The sequence below is a fragment of the Sebastes umbrosus genome, chromosome 6 (assembly GCF_015220745.1).
Source record: "Sebastes umbrosus isolate fSebUmb1 chromosome 6, fSebUmb1.pri, whole genome shotgun sequence".
In the NCBI taxonomy this organism is placed as follows: domain Eukaryota; kingdom Metazoa; phylum Chordata; class Actinopteri; order Perciformes; family Sebastidae; genus Sebastes; species Sebastes umbrosus.
The window spans coordinates 17,175,632-17,189,025 of NC_051274.1; the positions used below are offsets into that span (position 1 = coordinate 17,175,632).

General features: G+C 40.4%; 1 protein-coding gene across 11 annotated transcripts in view; it reads left to right on the forward strand.

Moving 5' to 3' along the window:
* The window catches only part of LOC119489529 (serine/threonine-protein kinase WNK2-like), a 49,160-nt gene that overhangs the window by 8,534 nt on the left and 27,232 nt on the right, over positions 1-13,394 (forward strand). For all 11 annotated transcript variants that reach the window (XM_037772074.1, XM_037772073.1, XM_037772075.1 and 8 more), the window contains exons 3-6: positions 10,672-10,844; positions 11,048-11,268; positions 11,362-11,519; positions 13,289-13,377. In XM_037772074.1, the coding sequence (XP_037628002.1) occupies positions 10,672-10,844; positions 11,048-11,268; positions 11,362-11,519; positions 13,289-13,377 (641 nt within the window). The remainder of the gene's footprint in view (positions 1-10,671; positions 10,845-11,047; positions 11,269-11,361; positions 11,520-13,288; positions 13,378-13,394) is intronic.

Here is a 13,394-nt window from a genome sequence, read left to right on the forward strand (position 1 = left end):
CTGGCATACATACAACTTTGAACTCAGGAAAATGTAACTAGCTTAAACGGCCTTTGACCTCCCTCGTTCCTCACCCAGCAATAGAAAGTGTCTCAACAGCTCATTAGGACGAGTAATCCCTTTTGGAATTTAAGCAGGTTATATATATGAATGAATTTGGAGCACCTCTGTATCCTGTTAAAGCCTCCTACTGTAGGCTCTGTGGTAAGAACACAAGAATTATTTTTAATACGCACTCTAGTTGACCTCTGCATCACTAAGCTGTTTACATACTAATGAGTGAAAAACAAATGGCCACACAGTAGCCCTTACTAACTGTAATCTGTTAGCGCTTATTTTGACAGCTCATTTTATATGTAAAGTCTCTTATGTTCAATCACTGTTTGATAGATGAGCAGAGTTTCTCTCTGAATTTTTTCTGCTGTTGAGCTAATCATCACTGTTAAAATTGTGAAGTTTGTGTGGCTGGGTTATACGTGCAATTTGTACACGTCTTGCACCTCCCCAGGGGTTTTCACTGTATGCGAGCTTGCAGAGGTTTTCCCTGGCTTACCTACTGAACCTTAGTTTATTTATTTTTATGGAAAGTACACTGAAACAAACAAGTTAATGCACCAGGTCCTAGATAGGAAGCACATGCAGTTGCTATGTTGCATGAAATATATACTTAATACCCGAAAATTCAGAGTAAATCCTAACTTTATGAATCTTATCATATTCATCTGCGTCAGAGAGTTGCTGATTCAAGCCCGTGGTCATTTTAAAGGCTGTAGTTAGTGGTGATGTTGCACTGGGTTGACTTGTACTGAAAGGTGTTTATTGTATTATGTGCACCATTGGCAAAATATTAGAAAAATGAGGGAGAAAGGCAAAATGATCTGTTCATCTGGCTGTCCTGTTTATAATACAGTATATAGACAGGTAGCTGTACAGCTTGTATATGCACAGCCTATATATAATAGGACTCCAAAAAAAAAATCAGATCAGGGTTTTTCCTGGCTCAAAATGAGGCGGAGGTGGTACCATCCAGAATTTGATGAGACTGTACTGGTTGGATTTTAAATTTAAATGCATCAATCTGGTGCACTTTGAGAGCAAAATGAAGAGGCTAGATCTATGAAGAACCTTGTGCTCTTGTAAACAATGTTGTGCTCTAGCAGCGGTGGAATGTAGCTAAATACATTTAGGCTAGTACTGTACTTAAGTACAATTTTGAGGTACTTGTACTTTACTTGAGTATTTCCATTTTATGTAACTTTATAGCCCACTTCTACTCCACTGTATCTCAGAGGGACATATTGTTCTTTTAACTTTAATACATTTATTTGATAATATTAGTTACTTGCTACTTTGCAGATTCAGATTCTTACAAAACAAAATATGAATCAACTTCTAAACTGTGGTGTATTATTAAGTAGAGTTGGACTTCAGTGGGTCCTCCATAAGGGCAGCTACTGTGGATATTGTCTTTCTGTTTGCTAGTTGGTCTGTTTCACCAGTACTTTGACTCTCCCCTTCATCATTGGCTCCGTCCTCCTGCAGCAGTTGTCCTATATTCTGTCTACGGTCAAACTTGACAAATTTGGCAGCACCTTGTTAATGTAGTGAATTATGACTTTATTGGCCAGCAATGTTAAGATAGCATATCCTCCTGCTGCTATGCTGTCTTTTTACCTATGACAACCTTGGAGTAGAAGTTGCAGTTACTGTACAGTTGGCAATTTGATGCATTTAACACAGCATTCTTGAAATTGGTTTTATTATTGATGACCAGGACAAGTTTTGTTAACAGTACCTCGGACATTAAAAGAGAAGACTGCTTTTAAATTCTCCATGCGGGGAAAAACCCTTGCTTGAGTTTTGCCTGTGTGGTGTTTAGTCTGGTTTAGGGTTTTGTGCTGAATCAAGGCTGTCTCTCTGGCCCTGTGCCCCCACACTGCAGCGACTGATGAAATGATCAAGGGAGGGGGTGGTAGACCAGGCCGCCCAGTTTGTCTCAGGACATTTCTACCCAGCGCACCACTCTTCTCTGCCTTGTCTCAGCTCCAATCCTTGTCATCAGTGATGTGGGAAAAAAGACTGTCCACCCTGCACACTCTCACTTTCTGGCTTGCACCAGTCCTCGCTGGGCATTGAGCACATTTGTGAATATTTGACTCAAGCAGCTGGGTGAAATTGCCACCCTGGGTATCATAGCACCACAGCTATTCATATTAACTACTCTATGGTTTTTACAATGGGTCCGAGTATCTGTGTGTTACCATTAAGCATGGATGTTTGGTGTCTGTGCAGAACGTGTGTCTTGAAGATGTCACCACCAGCTGTCGGGCCTCAGGTCTACTATGAAGTCTTGATAATTTGAAATGAAAAAGTTAAGAAAACATGGCCTATTTTGATTTTTGCAGCTTGGCTGTATAAGCATTCATATAACTAGTTTCAGCACTACTGAAGAGGAGCATCAAGGAAAACAGTGTTATTTACGGTACTTTAAATCTCAGTGACTTACCTTGTTAGCAGGGAGAGGGAGGTTAACAGGTCTGTTTGCTGTGCATCTGATCGAAACCAATTTTCTCGCAGAAGGTTTTGGGGACTTTGGGTTGGGGATCAGGCATCTTGTCTTGTAATCAATTTAGTCAGAAGATTACGGCCTAAACAGTAATCACACTTATTTGCTGTGTGAAATAATCCCGCTGCTTTTTCCCTGAAGGTTAATGTTTTATTTCATAAAAGTGTAAACTTTTCTCTGCTGTTTTTCTGCGACAACCAATAGGACACAGTGGGACTCCTCACTCTGTCTCTTTCTCTGTTCCACTGTGTGTCTAAGATTGGAGCCCAGCTAACACACAGACAGGCCCGTATTATCCGTATATATTGGCTTTAGTGCTGAAAAGATAAGGCGATTAATCGATTATTCAAATCAAATCGCAAATATGCCATACATTCTATGGTTCCAGCTTCTCAAACGCAATGATTTTCCACTTTTCTCTAGTTTATGTTATGTGTTATGTGTGTAAATTGAATATATTTGGGTTTTGGATTGTTGGATGTACAAAACAAGCAAGACATCACGTTGGGTTATTATGGGAAATGCCCAAATGATTTTCAAATTTTTTTACCTATCTTCTGACTTTTTATAGACTAAATGATTTTTTGGTTAATCAAAGAAATAATGGACGGATTAATCAATAGTTTTATTAGTTGCAGATGTATTCAGTTAGTATATACATATATTTATTTATATATTTTTATGCTGCTTTTTTATACATATTTATACCATTTTTATCTCATCAGTAACATTTTGACTTTACTTGTTTAGTTATTTCTAGAACTGAGTTTCCAAATTCCAGTAAAGTTTCCAATTCAAATTTGCTGTTATCTTATATTTTCCGTTACAGTCAGCTTTGATAATTAAGGTCAGCCGATGACTCATCTGATTCTTAAAACTCATATTAATATCAGCATTGACCTCTAAAAACCCAGCGTTAATCATGCTCTAAACAAAGATCAGTCAGTTGTCATGGCCATTGCATAAGAAGCTTTAGTCTATTGAGGAGGCAAGTGTGTAATCAGAAATTTTTGTTTCTTTATCTCGGTGTCAAAGAACTGTTTGTTCGTCAGCCTACACAGTTAGTCTGTGACAGGAAAGAGGTTTATAGGAGGTTTGTGTGGCCTAATCCAAATTGGCTCACTCCCGGTCACAATCGGCCAGACGCATAGTTATACACTTAAACACCTACGCAAACCTTCACTGTAGTCTGCTGATAGTTAGTTTTAGTCATAATCGCAGCTGTGACATAATGCGTTTTTGTTTTCCTGTTTCTTTCCTGTTAACTAAGGGTGCTGGGGGTGTGGTGGTGTCAGTCATACGTCTCCTCCTCATAGCTTCTCCTTATCTGTCTCCCCACATATTCGACATTGTTCCTGTCTTTCAGGCTCCTCCTTGACAATGTTTGGTGATAACTCTCTCCTTTTAGCCTTACAGCAGTCACATCAGCTCTTCCTTGTTTAAAATGTGCCCCCCTGAGTGCCAGTGTACCAATTAACACAGCTTGGGTGTAGTGTGTGAGGGTAACAGTGAAATAGAGATAACAGAGTGACTGGCACAGCTGCTGGTCAAATTCTCCCGCAGTCATGACTGATGGGACACCATCTAGCTGTGGGCAGTGTGCTGGCTCATGGCTCGCCCTGCACCAGCTTTTGTCACGGCAGCAGTGCTGCAATAGTCATTTGTTATTTAGGATGGGTGCAGAGGGTGGCAGGGTGGCCAAGTAATTTTGCATACCTCCTTAATCCTAGCAACCTTAATTATTCCAAACATCCTCATTATAGAAATGTCTAAGCTGTGAATAAGACGCAGCTTTTAGGGATGGTGTTCTGTATCATTCTGACCTCCAGTAAAGAGAATCATCCTGCATGGATCAATAAAGCATCACATTATCATTGTGACTGAACCTTTTCATTGCAGTGTTAAAAAGCTATACTAAGGCCTCTGTGGTTTCTGTGTGTGTGAGGCTTACCTTTAAATGTCTTTATGATTTCAACAGAGTTTGGTTTTAGTTTGTGTTATAAGTAAATCCTGGAGTGAAATTCTTTCTTGATCTCTTTAGCCAAGTGTTGTGACACATAAGTAAGTTTTACAGTAGAGCTTGTTGACAAGTTATTTGAACATACAGTAAATCGCTGTCACACTATTGTTGCTAAACCCAAATGATGCTAATCTGCTCCTTGTTAACTAAGGATCAAGACGAGGCCAAGTTAATGGGGGAAAGAGGAAATTGTAATTAGGAACACAAAGCTGTGGAGAGAGACTAAATTGACAATTGATTTTTTTTGGAGCATGTAATTTGACTGCCATAATTAGGACTAATGCTGAAACCTGTTGCTCTCTTAATAAGTTTACTCATACGGTTGTGGATCTCACTGGTTGACTGATCTTAGAGATCTGAATATTAAGTAAGAACCTGTGAACTCTTCTGGCCTCATCAGGGGTACTGTGAGAATAAGAAGCACTAGATTAGACAGACTGGATGGTGTCTAGATGGAGACTTGGGTCAGCTGCTTGGTCATTTTATAGACCCATCCTGGCCAATGTCCAAAAACATTATGGTCCTATGGTTTCTTATTAGAGAATACATCTTGTTATCTTTGCCTTTGTGCTTTTCTCTTTTATGTTGGGTGTTAACTACAATGCATTAAGACAAAAGTAAAAGACTGTTCATTTTATCATAGAGTGGACTTTTCTGGAGTTGATAATAATGATCCAGTCCCGTATGTTTGCCGTATAGGGCAGATTGTTTTTGATCATTTGTAGAGCTACAACAATTAGTCGACTAATAGATTAGTTGATTGACAGAAAAATAACCAACTATTTTTGATAATCAATTAATCGTTAAAGTAAGATTTCATGCAAAAATGCTGTTTTCATTCTCTCGAAAATGGAGATTTCCAGCTTTTCTTTGTTTTATATCATATTAAACTAAGTATCTGACAAAACAAGACATTTGAAGACATCCTCTTGGACTTTTAGAGACTGGGATAGACATTTTTCACTGTTTTCTGAGATTTTATAGACCAAACGATTAATTGAGAAAATAATCAACAGACAGCAACGCACAAAGAGGCGATAGTACCAACCTTTTATTTGATGAAAAAAAGGTACCTGGCATCCTCTCGTAAAGCTCCATTAACACAAGAGACTAATCAACAGAATTTGGAAATTTTAGTTTTTGCTTTTCCCATATTTAAGAATATCACAAGTGATTTAACAACCCTGATTCAAATTTGTAATCGTTTATAATTCAGTCATCAATTTTATGTTGCAGTCATTTGGCTGTTTTATACCACATTTTACAGTGTGAAACTGATTTAATTAAAAGTGGTTATTGTCTGTCTACCTGCTCTAAGCCTACTAAGATCTGTGTGTATCTCTCTAGACTAAAGGCTTGTGTAAGATTATTCACACCCTTAATTTGGGGTGTGTAATTTCAGTTATGAGATATGAAGAATCCATCTTGATAAATGTCATGACTCACCTTTTTTGCATATCTAAAGCAATTTGTGGGTGATGCTAGTGTGTGTCTGAATGTCGTGTATGAGGACAGGTGGGAGATATTATTGATAATACACTACCCACAAGTTTTCAGCTTCAGAATTTATACTTATAAAGTTTTTTTTCAGTTTGAGAACACCATCAGCATCTATCATCTTGTGTGTGTTCGTGTGAGTGTGTCAGATGTTTCTTAGATTGATGCTCCAGAGAGGCGGCCTGCCTCAATAGTCTTTAGCCCAGCAGCTCCCCCACTAGGGGCAGTCTGATTCTATTAGTGGATAATCAATAGTAGGCACTCATCCTGATATAGCCACCTCAATCCCCGTGGCACTTCACTGCTTTTTTTTAATCCAGGAAAAAGTGCAATCACTGCAGGAAAAATGGGCTGTGTCATTCTGTTGTCAGTGAAACAATGTTTTGACTCACTAGTGTTTGTGACATTGTTTGAGCATAACAAGTTGGTTATTTTATGCTTCTGTTCATGGCAGAATTTCCAATTAAATGATAAATCATTTGACATGCTTTCAGAGCTCTCTACTGTCAGTGCTCGTGTCTGTTGGAGAGCAGGATACTCAAACTACTTTCACATGAAGGATGTTCATTGTTTGACATTTTTATGCTGTGTTATGTGTGTTTTCTCTGCTCCCTGCATGAGTTTAATAGGCCAGTAATTAAGCTTGATTAGCAAGGCTGACTACATTACACAGACTAGCTTCCACATCACACTCCTCAATTATCTAAGATATTTATGTATTAAAGGTTCACCAAGTTCACCAATGGCATGGTAGTTTCTTTATCCAGTATGTTGCACTTTAGAAACTCAAAGTGTCCAGATTAATTTTGGTACTTAAAAGTAGACTTGGCAAGGAATTGTGCTGATTAACAAAACAAAATGTTCATTTTGCTGGCATTGTAAGTTACATGGAGTGATGCCATCTACCAGCACATACCGTACATTCTGAACTTCTGTAGCATAGGTGGCCTCAGTGTTTGTGCCATGCTCTGCCCACAGAGGGTACAGGAAAACAGCTAGAGCCTTTTATATAAAATCTAATTAGCACCTGTAACTGGGAACTAGTCGTACAGCTTTATTGTATCTACCCTTAGATCCTCATGTAAAGTAGTCAAGTCAATTTCGTTTATACAGCCCAATATCACAAATCACAATTTGCTTCACGGGACTTAATCTGTACAGCACCCTCTGTCCTAACTCTCGCTTCTGATAAGGATTGGCCAGCTGACTTCTTTTTCCCTCTGGGGACAGACAGGAGCCCTGTACTGAGTGGTGCATGAATGAGTCCTAACACCCGGAAATGAGTTAGCAATTTAGCACTTCCGGTTCCCTCTTCTCGAAGTCGATGGTTTTTTTTAATAGGTTTTTAGTTAGATGCCTGAAATAAGGTTTAGGGTTAACACAAGCTTAAGAACGTTAAATGTTTTGTTCTACGATATAAAATACGTTAGTAAATATCCCACTCATGAATTTTGAAGCCTTAATGTATCTTAAAAAAAAGGCGGTTGCTAACAAGTGGCTAAATGAGACTACAAGACGTCAACTCGTCCGTCTTTCCAGCCTTGTTATGTATACTCACGCTCATTCGACTGTGGTTTAGTTAATTTATAGTCTAACATTAGCTTTTACTTTGCATTCACACTTTAAAACTCATAAAAGTGGTGTTCATTTGTGGAGATTATCTTGCTGAACAAAACGTGTAAGTGTCATAAACGTGTGTTTGCCACAGAGCTTATTTTCTGCAATAATCCAAAACCCAATGTAAAAATCCTATTGGCTTTTTGTCGAGGGAACCAGTTCGATGCTAACGTCCTGGTTGGCCTACAGAAATACGTCATCTTTTGGGGAAGTTTGGCTACTGTGGCAAATAGAAATCTAGGATTGCGTTTATGAGAGAAACATGCTGCTTTTGCAGCGGACAGAGCACGTTTGGAATTTAAAGAGGTAGTTAACTTCTAGTTTTGATTTATTCCATTTGCGTTCCAATCTCCTGCAAGCCTGTGTTCAAGTCACTGAGCCATCTCTCCACAATAAGGACGCTCTCTTTTAAATGGACTGCATGCACTAAAGAGAACATGTGACATTACGCCAGGAACTTGATTTGAACACATAGTTTTGCAATTTCATGGTATATTAGCCTGCAAAGTTCCCAGGACTAATGTTATAATCCATTACCTGGTCTGATATGTCTGTGTAGCTATACAAGCCACCAGAGCTGTGGAACTAATATGGTCCAGCACATAGATGTAGTGGGTGGCAGCAGAATCGAGCACCGCTTTATAGATCGCTTCCTGCTTATGTCACAATCTATTTTCCTGTCCCTGTGGCCCGGTATGGGTTTGTGTGTGTGTGTGTTTAACCTCGCCTGGGCGGCTCCACACTCCAGCTGAGCCTTTTCTTTAGCCATGTGTACAGTACAGGCTTGATAAGACTCTGAAAACATACATGCACACACAAATATTATGATCTATTTGCAGCGCTGTTCGGATTTCAACTGTAATGTAATAATGAGTCACACTGGTTAAAAGCTCACATCCCTCACAGCAACGACGCAGCAATTAGCGAATCTCATATACCGATGCTTACCGTGATATCCTTTGTCTGGTATGTGTGTCTTGGGAGTGGCATTCTTCTAGTGTCTGCCTCCGTGTGCATATGTATCTGTCTGTGTATCTCGCCATGCTGTGCACAACACCTCTGAGCCTACATGTGGCTTCTGAATTATGCAGAAGCCCCAATGTCTGCTGTGAGGGAAAACAGAAGTGGGAGAGTGACTGGAGGTGTGTGTGTGTCTGTGTGGGGAGTGTGATTGGGACTTGGGGAACACTCTGTGGTGGGGGTAAGGGGAGTTATTTATGAATAGCAGCAGGATTCCTGAAAGATGAGCGCAGAGATGATGAGAGGAGGAGGGAGCGAGAAAGATAAAATGGTAATGTGAGGAGAGGAGAGGAGCGTCGCCTGAAGGGAGGAGAGCTGCAGTGCTCAGGGGTTAAAATCTGCTTTAAGATGTCTGTCTCTTTCCTCCTTTTAGACCTGTGGTTCAGGTAAACTTCAGTCCACGTGCTGCTCTTGTGCAGCAAAGAGCACATGGGGATAACCCAGCCTAAGTTGGGCGGCCCCAGCCCTCCACTGCTCAGCTCGGCTCAGTAGAAAAGGTTCTCTGCAGAACTGAATTATTCATGGGACTTTAGAAGAGTGCAGTGAAAATCCCCACCCCCCCTCACACTTGCACACAAAACCTAATATGCCACATTCACACACACACACACACACCCACACACCCTGCTCTATCATCATATCAATTCACTCCTCAACACATTGCATCACAGCACATCTTGCTTCATTGTTAATATTTAGATTATTCAGGCTGATTTCGTATTTGTTCTGCAGTTTCATCTCACAGGGAGTTCACTGTGGTTGAATAATTAAATAGATTAGATCTCGCTACGTTGTGTTCATCGCATTCCACCACCGGTGTCGTCCGTCTCTGTGAGGGGTGGGGTCGTGCTTCCATTCCGTGCTTAGTGCTGAGTGTACGTTTGTTACATAAGTCGTGCTGTGGTGGTTTAACAAAAACGGAAATCGCAGTGAAGAACCCCTTGGCACTACCTAGAGCAAGGTGCTTTCAGAGCGGGGTCAGCCTCACACAGAACCAGAGAGCGACGGTATAGAGAGCACTTACTGAAGATGCGTTTCTGTGTGTGCGAGGGATGTTTGGTTACGGAGAAGGGAGTGGCTGGTGTTAGGGGTGCAGAGACGGATTGCAGATATGGGGGGAGGGGGTAAAGGAGCAAAAGGTAGTGGATGAGAGAGTGAGCAAGCAAGTGAAGGAGACAGAGAGAGATGTAAGAGATCGATGACATGTAACCTTTAGCTGCAGTGTGTAGTGGGTGTGACCATGTTAATGTGTGGGTCATTCTCCCCCCCACTCACCCTTTAATCATGTGTCTTTCCACAGCCTCTGTATTTCTTGATAAATTAAAGCTAACAAGTGAGAGGTAGGGATGTCACAATACCAGAAATTTAGTAGTCGATACCAATACCACAATTCTCGATACCAATTTGATACCTTAGTAAAAACAAAGGTAAAACAATAAATTATTCAAGTTTCTCACCAAAAATACATTTTACAAGATTACATTTTAAAATATCATGATAATGTTAGAATTAACCTTTGCCCAATAAACAATTTTTCCTGAATAGAGCTTGAACACATCAAAATGTAAATCAATTGCCCTTCTCATGTTGAAATCAGCAGGAGAGAGTTCACCAAGCAGCACAGTCCTGCACAGAGCTAACAGCTAGCGTTAACTAGCTCTCGTTGATCTGGATTTTTCCCAAACACACAAACTGTTTGATACACATATCGTCCAATTAGAGATGTATATATGGCTCAAAGACTGACACTAACCTCCCTCCCTCTTTCCCACTTGCCAAAACATACTGGATGCATGAATTTAAAATGTGCAGGGAAATGCCTTCAAGGTGAAAGCCTCTTCCATCTGGCAGTTCCTGTGAAGCAAATATGTTAATAAGTATAATAAGTATCTTACCATTAGGGCTTCATATTCAAGACTTCTCTCTGCTGCATCTGTCGTCTTTCCTCTAGGATCGCAAGCTGTCCAAAGTGGAACGTCAGCGCTTTAAGGAGGAGGCAGAGATGTTGAAGGGTCTTCAACATCCCAACATTGTCCGTTTCTATGACTTCTGGGAGTCGCCCCTTAAAGGGAAGAAGTGCATTGTTTTAGTAACGGAGCTCATGACGTCAGGGACGCTAAAAACGTGAGTACTTTTGAAGGCAGATATTGTACGAAGACAACTCCTCTGACAAATAAGAAAACATCACACATTCAAATAACTATTTATGCCATAGACAGATTTTTGCACAGGTTAAAGTGACCTTTTCACTTCTTCCATTTCTATAGTGTGTCTAAGAAATGTCATCCTATCTTGTCAGGTAATGTGTTTCCCTCTCCTTCCTACAGCTATCTAAAACGTTTCAAAGTAATGAAGCCAAAGGTGCTGAGGAGCTGGTGCAGACAGATCCTGAAAGGCCTTCACTTTCTCCACACCAGGACCCCTCCCATCATCCATAGGGACCTCAAATGTGACAACATCTTCATCACGGGACCTACAGGCTCGGTCAAAATAGGGGATTTAGGACTCGCAACACTCAAGGCGGCTTCCTTTGCTAAGAGCGTCATAGGTATGAGACTTCAGAATATGAAACCTTGCAGATTAATGGTTCTTACAGTAAAGAGATAAATGACATATCCACTGGGCACTCTTCTCTCCTCAGGCACCCCAGAGTTCATGGCTCCAGAGATGTATGAAGAGCACTATGATGAGGCTGTGGATGTCTACGCCTTTGGCATGTGTATGCTAGAAATGGCCACGTCGGAATACCCCTACTCTGAGTGTCAGAACGCTGCTCAGATATACCGCAAAGTCACTAGCGTGAGTCCATATACTGTACATTTTTCCAGTTTGTTTCAGAAATGAATGTTTGACTTGCTGCAAAGTTAACATAGATACTGTAAGCTCAGTAGCCCAAAATGATAACAGCTTTGAAAATATAATAATATGAATTTTGCTATTATTGTACAGACAAAACAGGGAATGCACAAGTTTTTCGTTAGTCTTCACACACACTGTATACAACAACTTTTAGACCATACATTTATCAATGATTTAAATAAAGAAGAATATCAAGTATAAATAACAAAACTGACAAAAATATCCTCCTCATTCTCCTAGCGTACATACAGTATAACTATGTGTGTCTAAAATTGTCAGCAAAACAATCTTGTTTATGCCGCAGTCTTCTAAAAGAGACCCTGCTTTTGTAATAACTCAGAGTCGTGCTTAGTGAACCTGTGAGATAGGGGGCTATGATGTCAGGGATGTTTTTAGCTGCTTCACCACATAACAAGTCCAGGGAGATTTTAATTGCAGAAATGCAGCATTTTATTTAGAGTACATGATCTGCTCTACTCTGTTACTTGGGTGGAGAATCTAATGAGCCATATGGAGTCACAGAGGGAGCCAAATCTCCTTTGTTTTTTAGATAAAGCCTGAGGGGCTATATTCCATTTCATTTCAATGAGTGTGTCTCTGCAAAGAAAACATACTGCAAACGTTTTTTAGATCAGGGGGTGTCTAAAGTCATGATAGTCTTCCTGATTTGATGAAGAGTATTGATTTTCCACGCTTGAGACTTGGCAGTGAGGGAATCTGAGAGATGCCTCATTTACCTGCTGTTAGAGAAGGCCTCTATACCCATGATAACGGTCAGGCAGCATCAGTGCAGCTGTCTCTAGATACTGTTCTCTGCATTGTTACTGTATGCATATTAGAGTGCCCTGCAGGGACCACTGCAGGATATTAATAGGAGATTGATCAAAGAGAAACCCTGATAGCTTTAAACTACTCCCGGAGCACATACAGCATGCGGCTGCATAATTGGTAGGATTGTTAATCCAGAGGATGCATATATTTTATAAATTGGATGCAGAAAGTGAGATCATGGTGCTGAGATAAGAAAAATGTATATCACCAAAATTGCTACCATTTTAAAAAGTAATTCTATATAACCAAAATCTATTGAGTATGAAACACTCACAGTGGAATAGAGTAAGAAAATGTCTATAGAAACTTGTCAAACCACTCCTGCTGTCACTGTCCATCCATATGCTCATGATGTTATGAACCATAGTAATTAAGGCCAACAATGTTCTAATTGTAGTTCACTAACAAAACAACATCAGGAACCAGGGCAGACTCCAGACCGCTGCTTCTCCTGACCAATTTAAGAGCAGGAGATGCTCTAACATGCGCAAATCAGCACACAGACACACACACAAAAAACAGACCAAGGTCGTGTCGGAGGATTAAGATGCACGCTGTGTGTTAAGATATCATTTGGTGAATATATTGAGCCCTCGTATAAAGAGAAGTTGACTATGCTGCAGGAGCGATTTTGAAGGTTTCTTTGAGTGCCTTATGGAATCCATTGCAACTGACATGGATTCAAGCTGACCACAACTGCCGTACTCTGTCAACGTTGACAAGCCTACAGGGTGTGAGTGTCTGATACTTAAAAGATCAGATTAGGGGTCCCAAAAACATCCCTTTCCCTTTGTTTTTCCTTCGTCAGTATTTCTCATCAATACAATATCCTTTCATGGCGTGTCCTCAGCATTTTGTTTATATTTCCCTTTCCTCAGGGAGTGAAGCCAGCCAGCTACAACAAGGTCGTGGATCCTGAAATCAAGGAGATTATTGGGGAGTGTATCTGCCAAAAGAAAGAGGAGCGGTGAGTGATTGGACCCA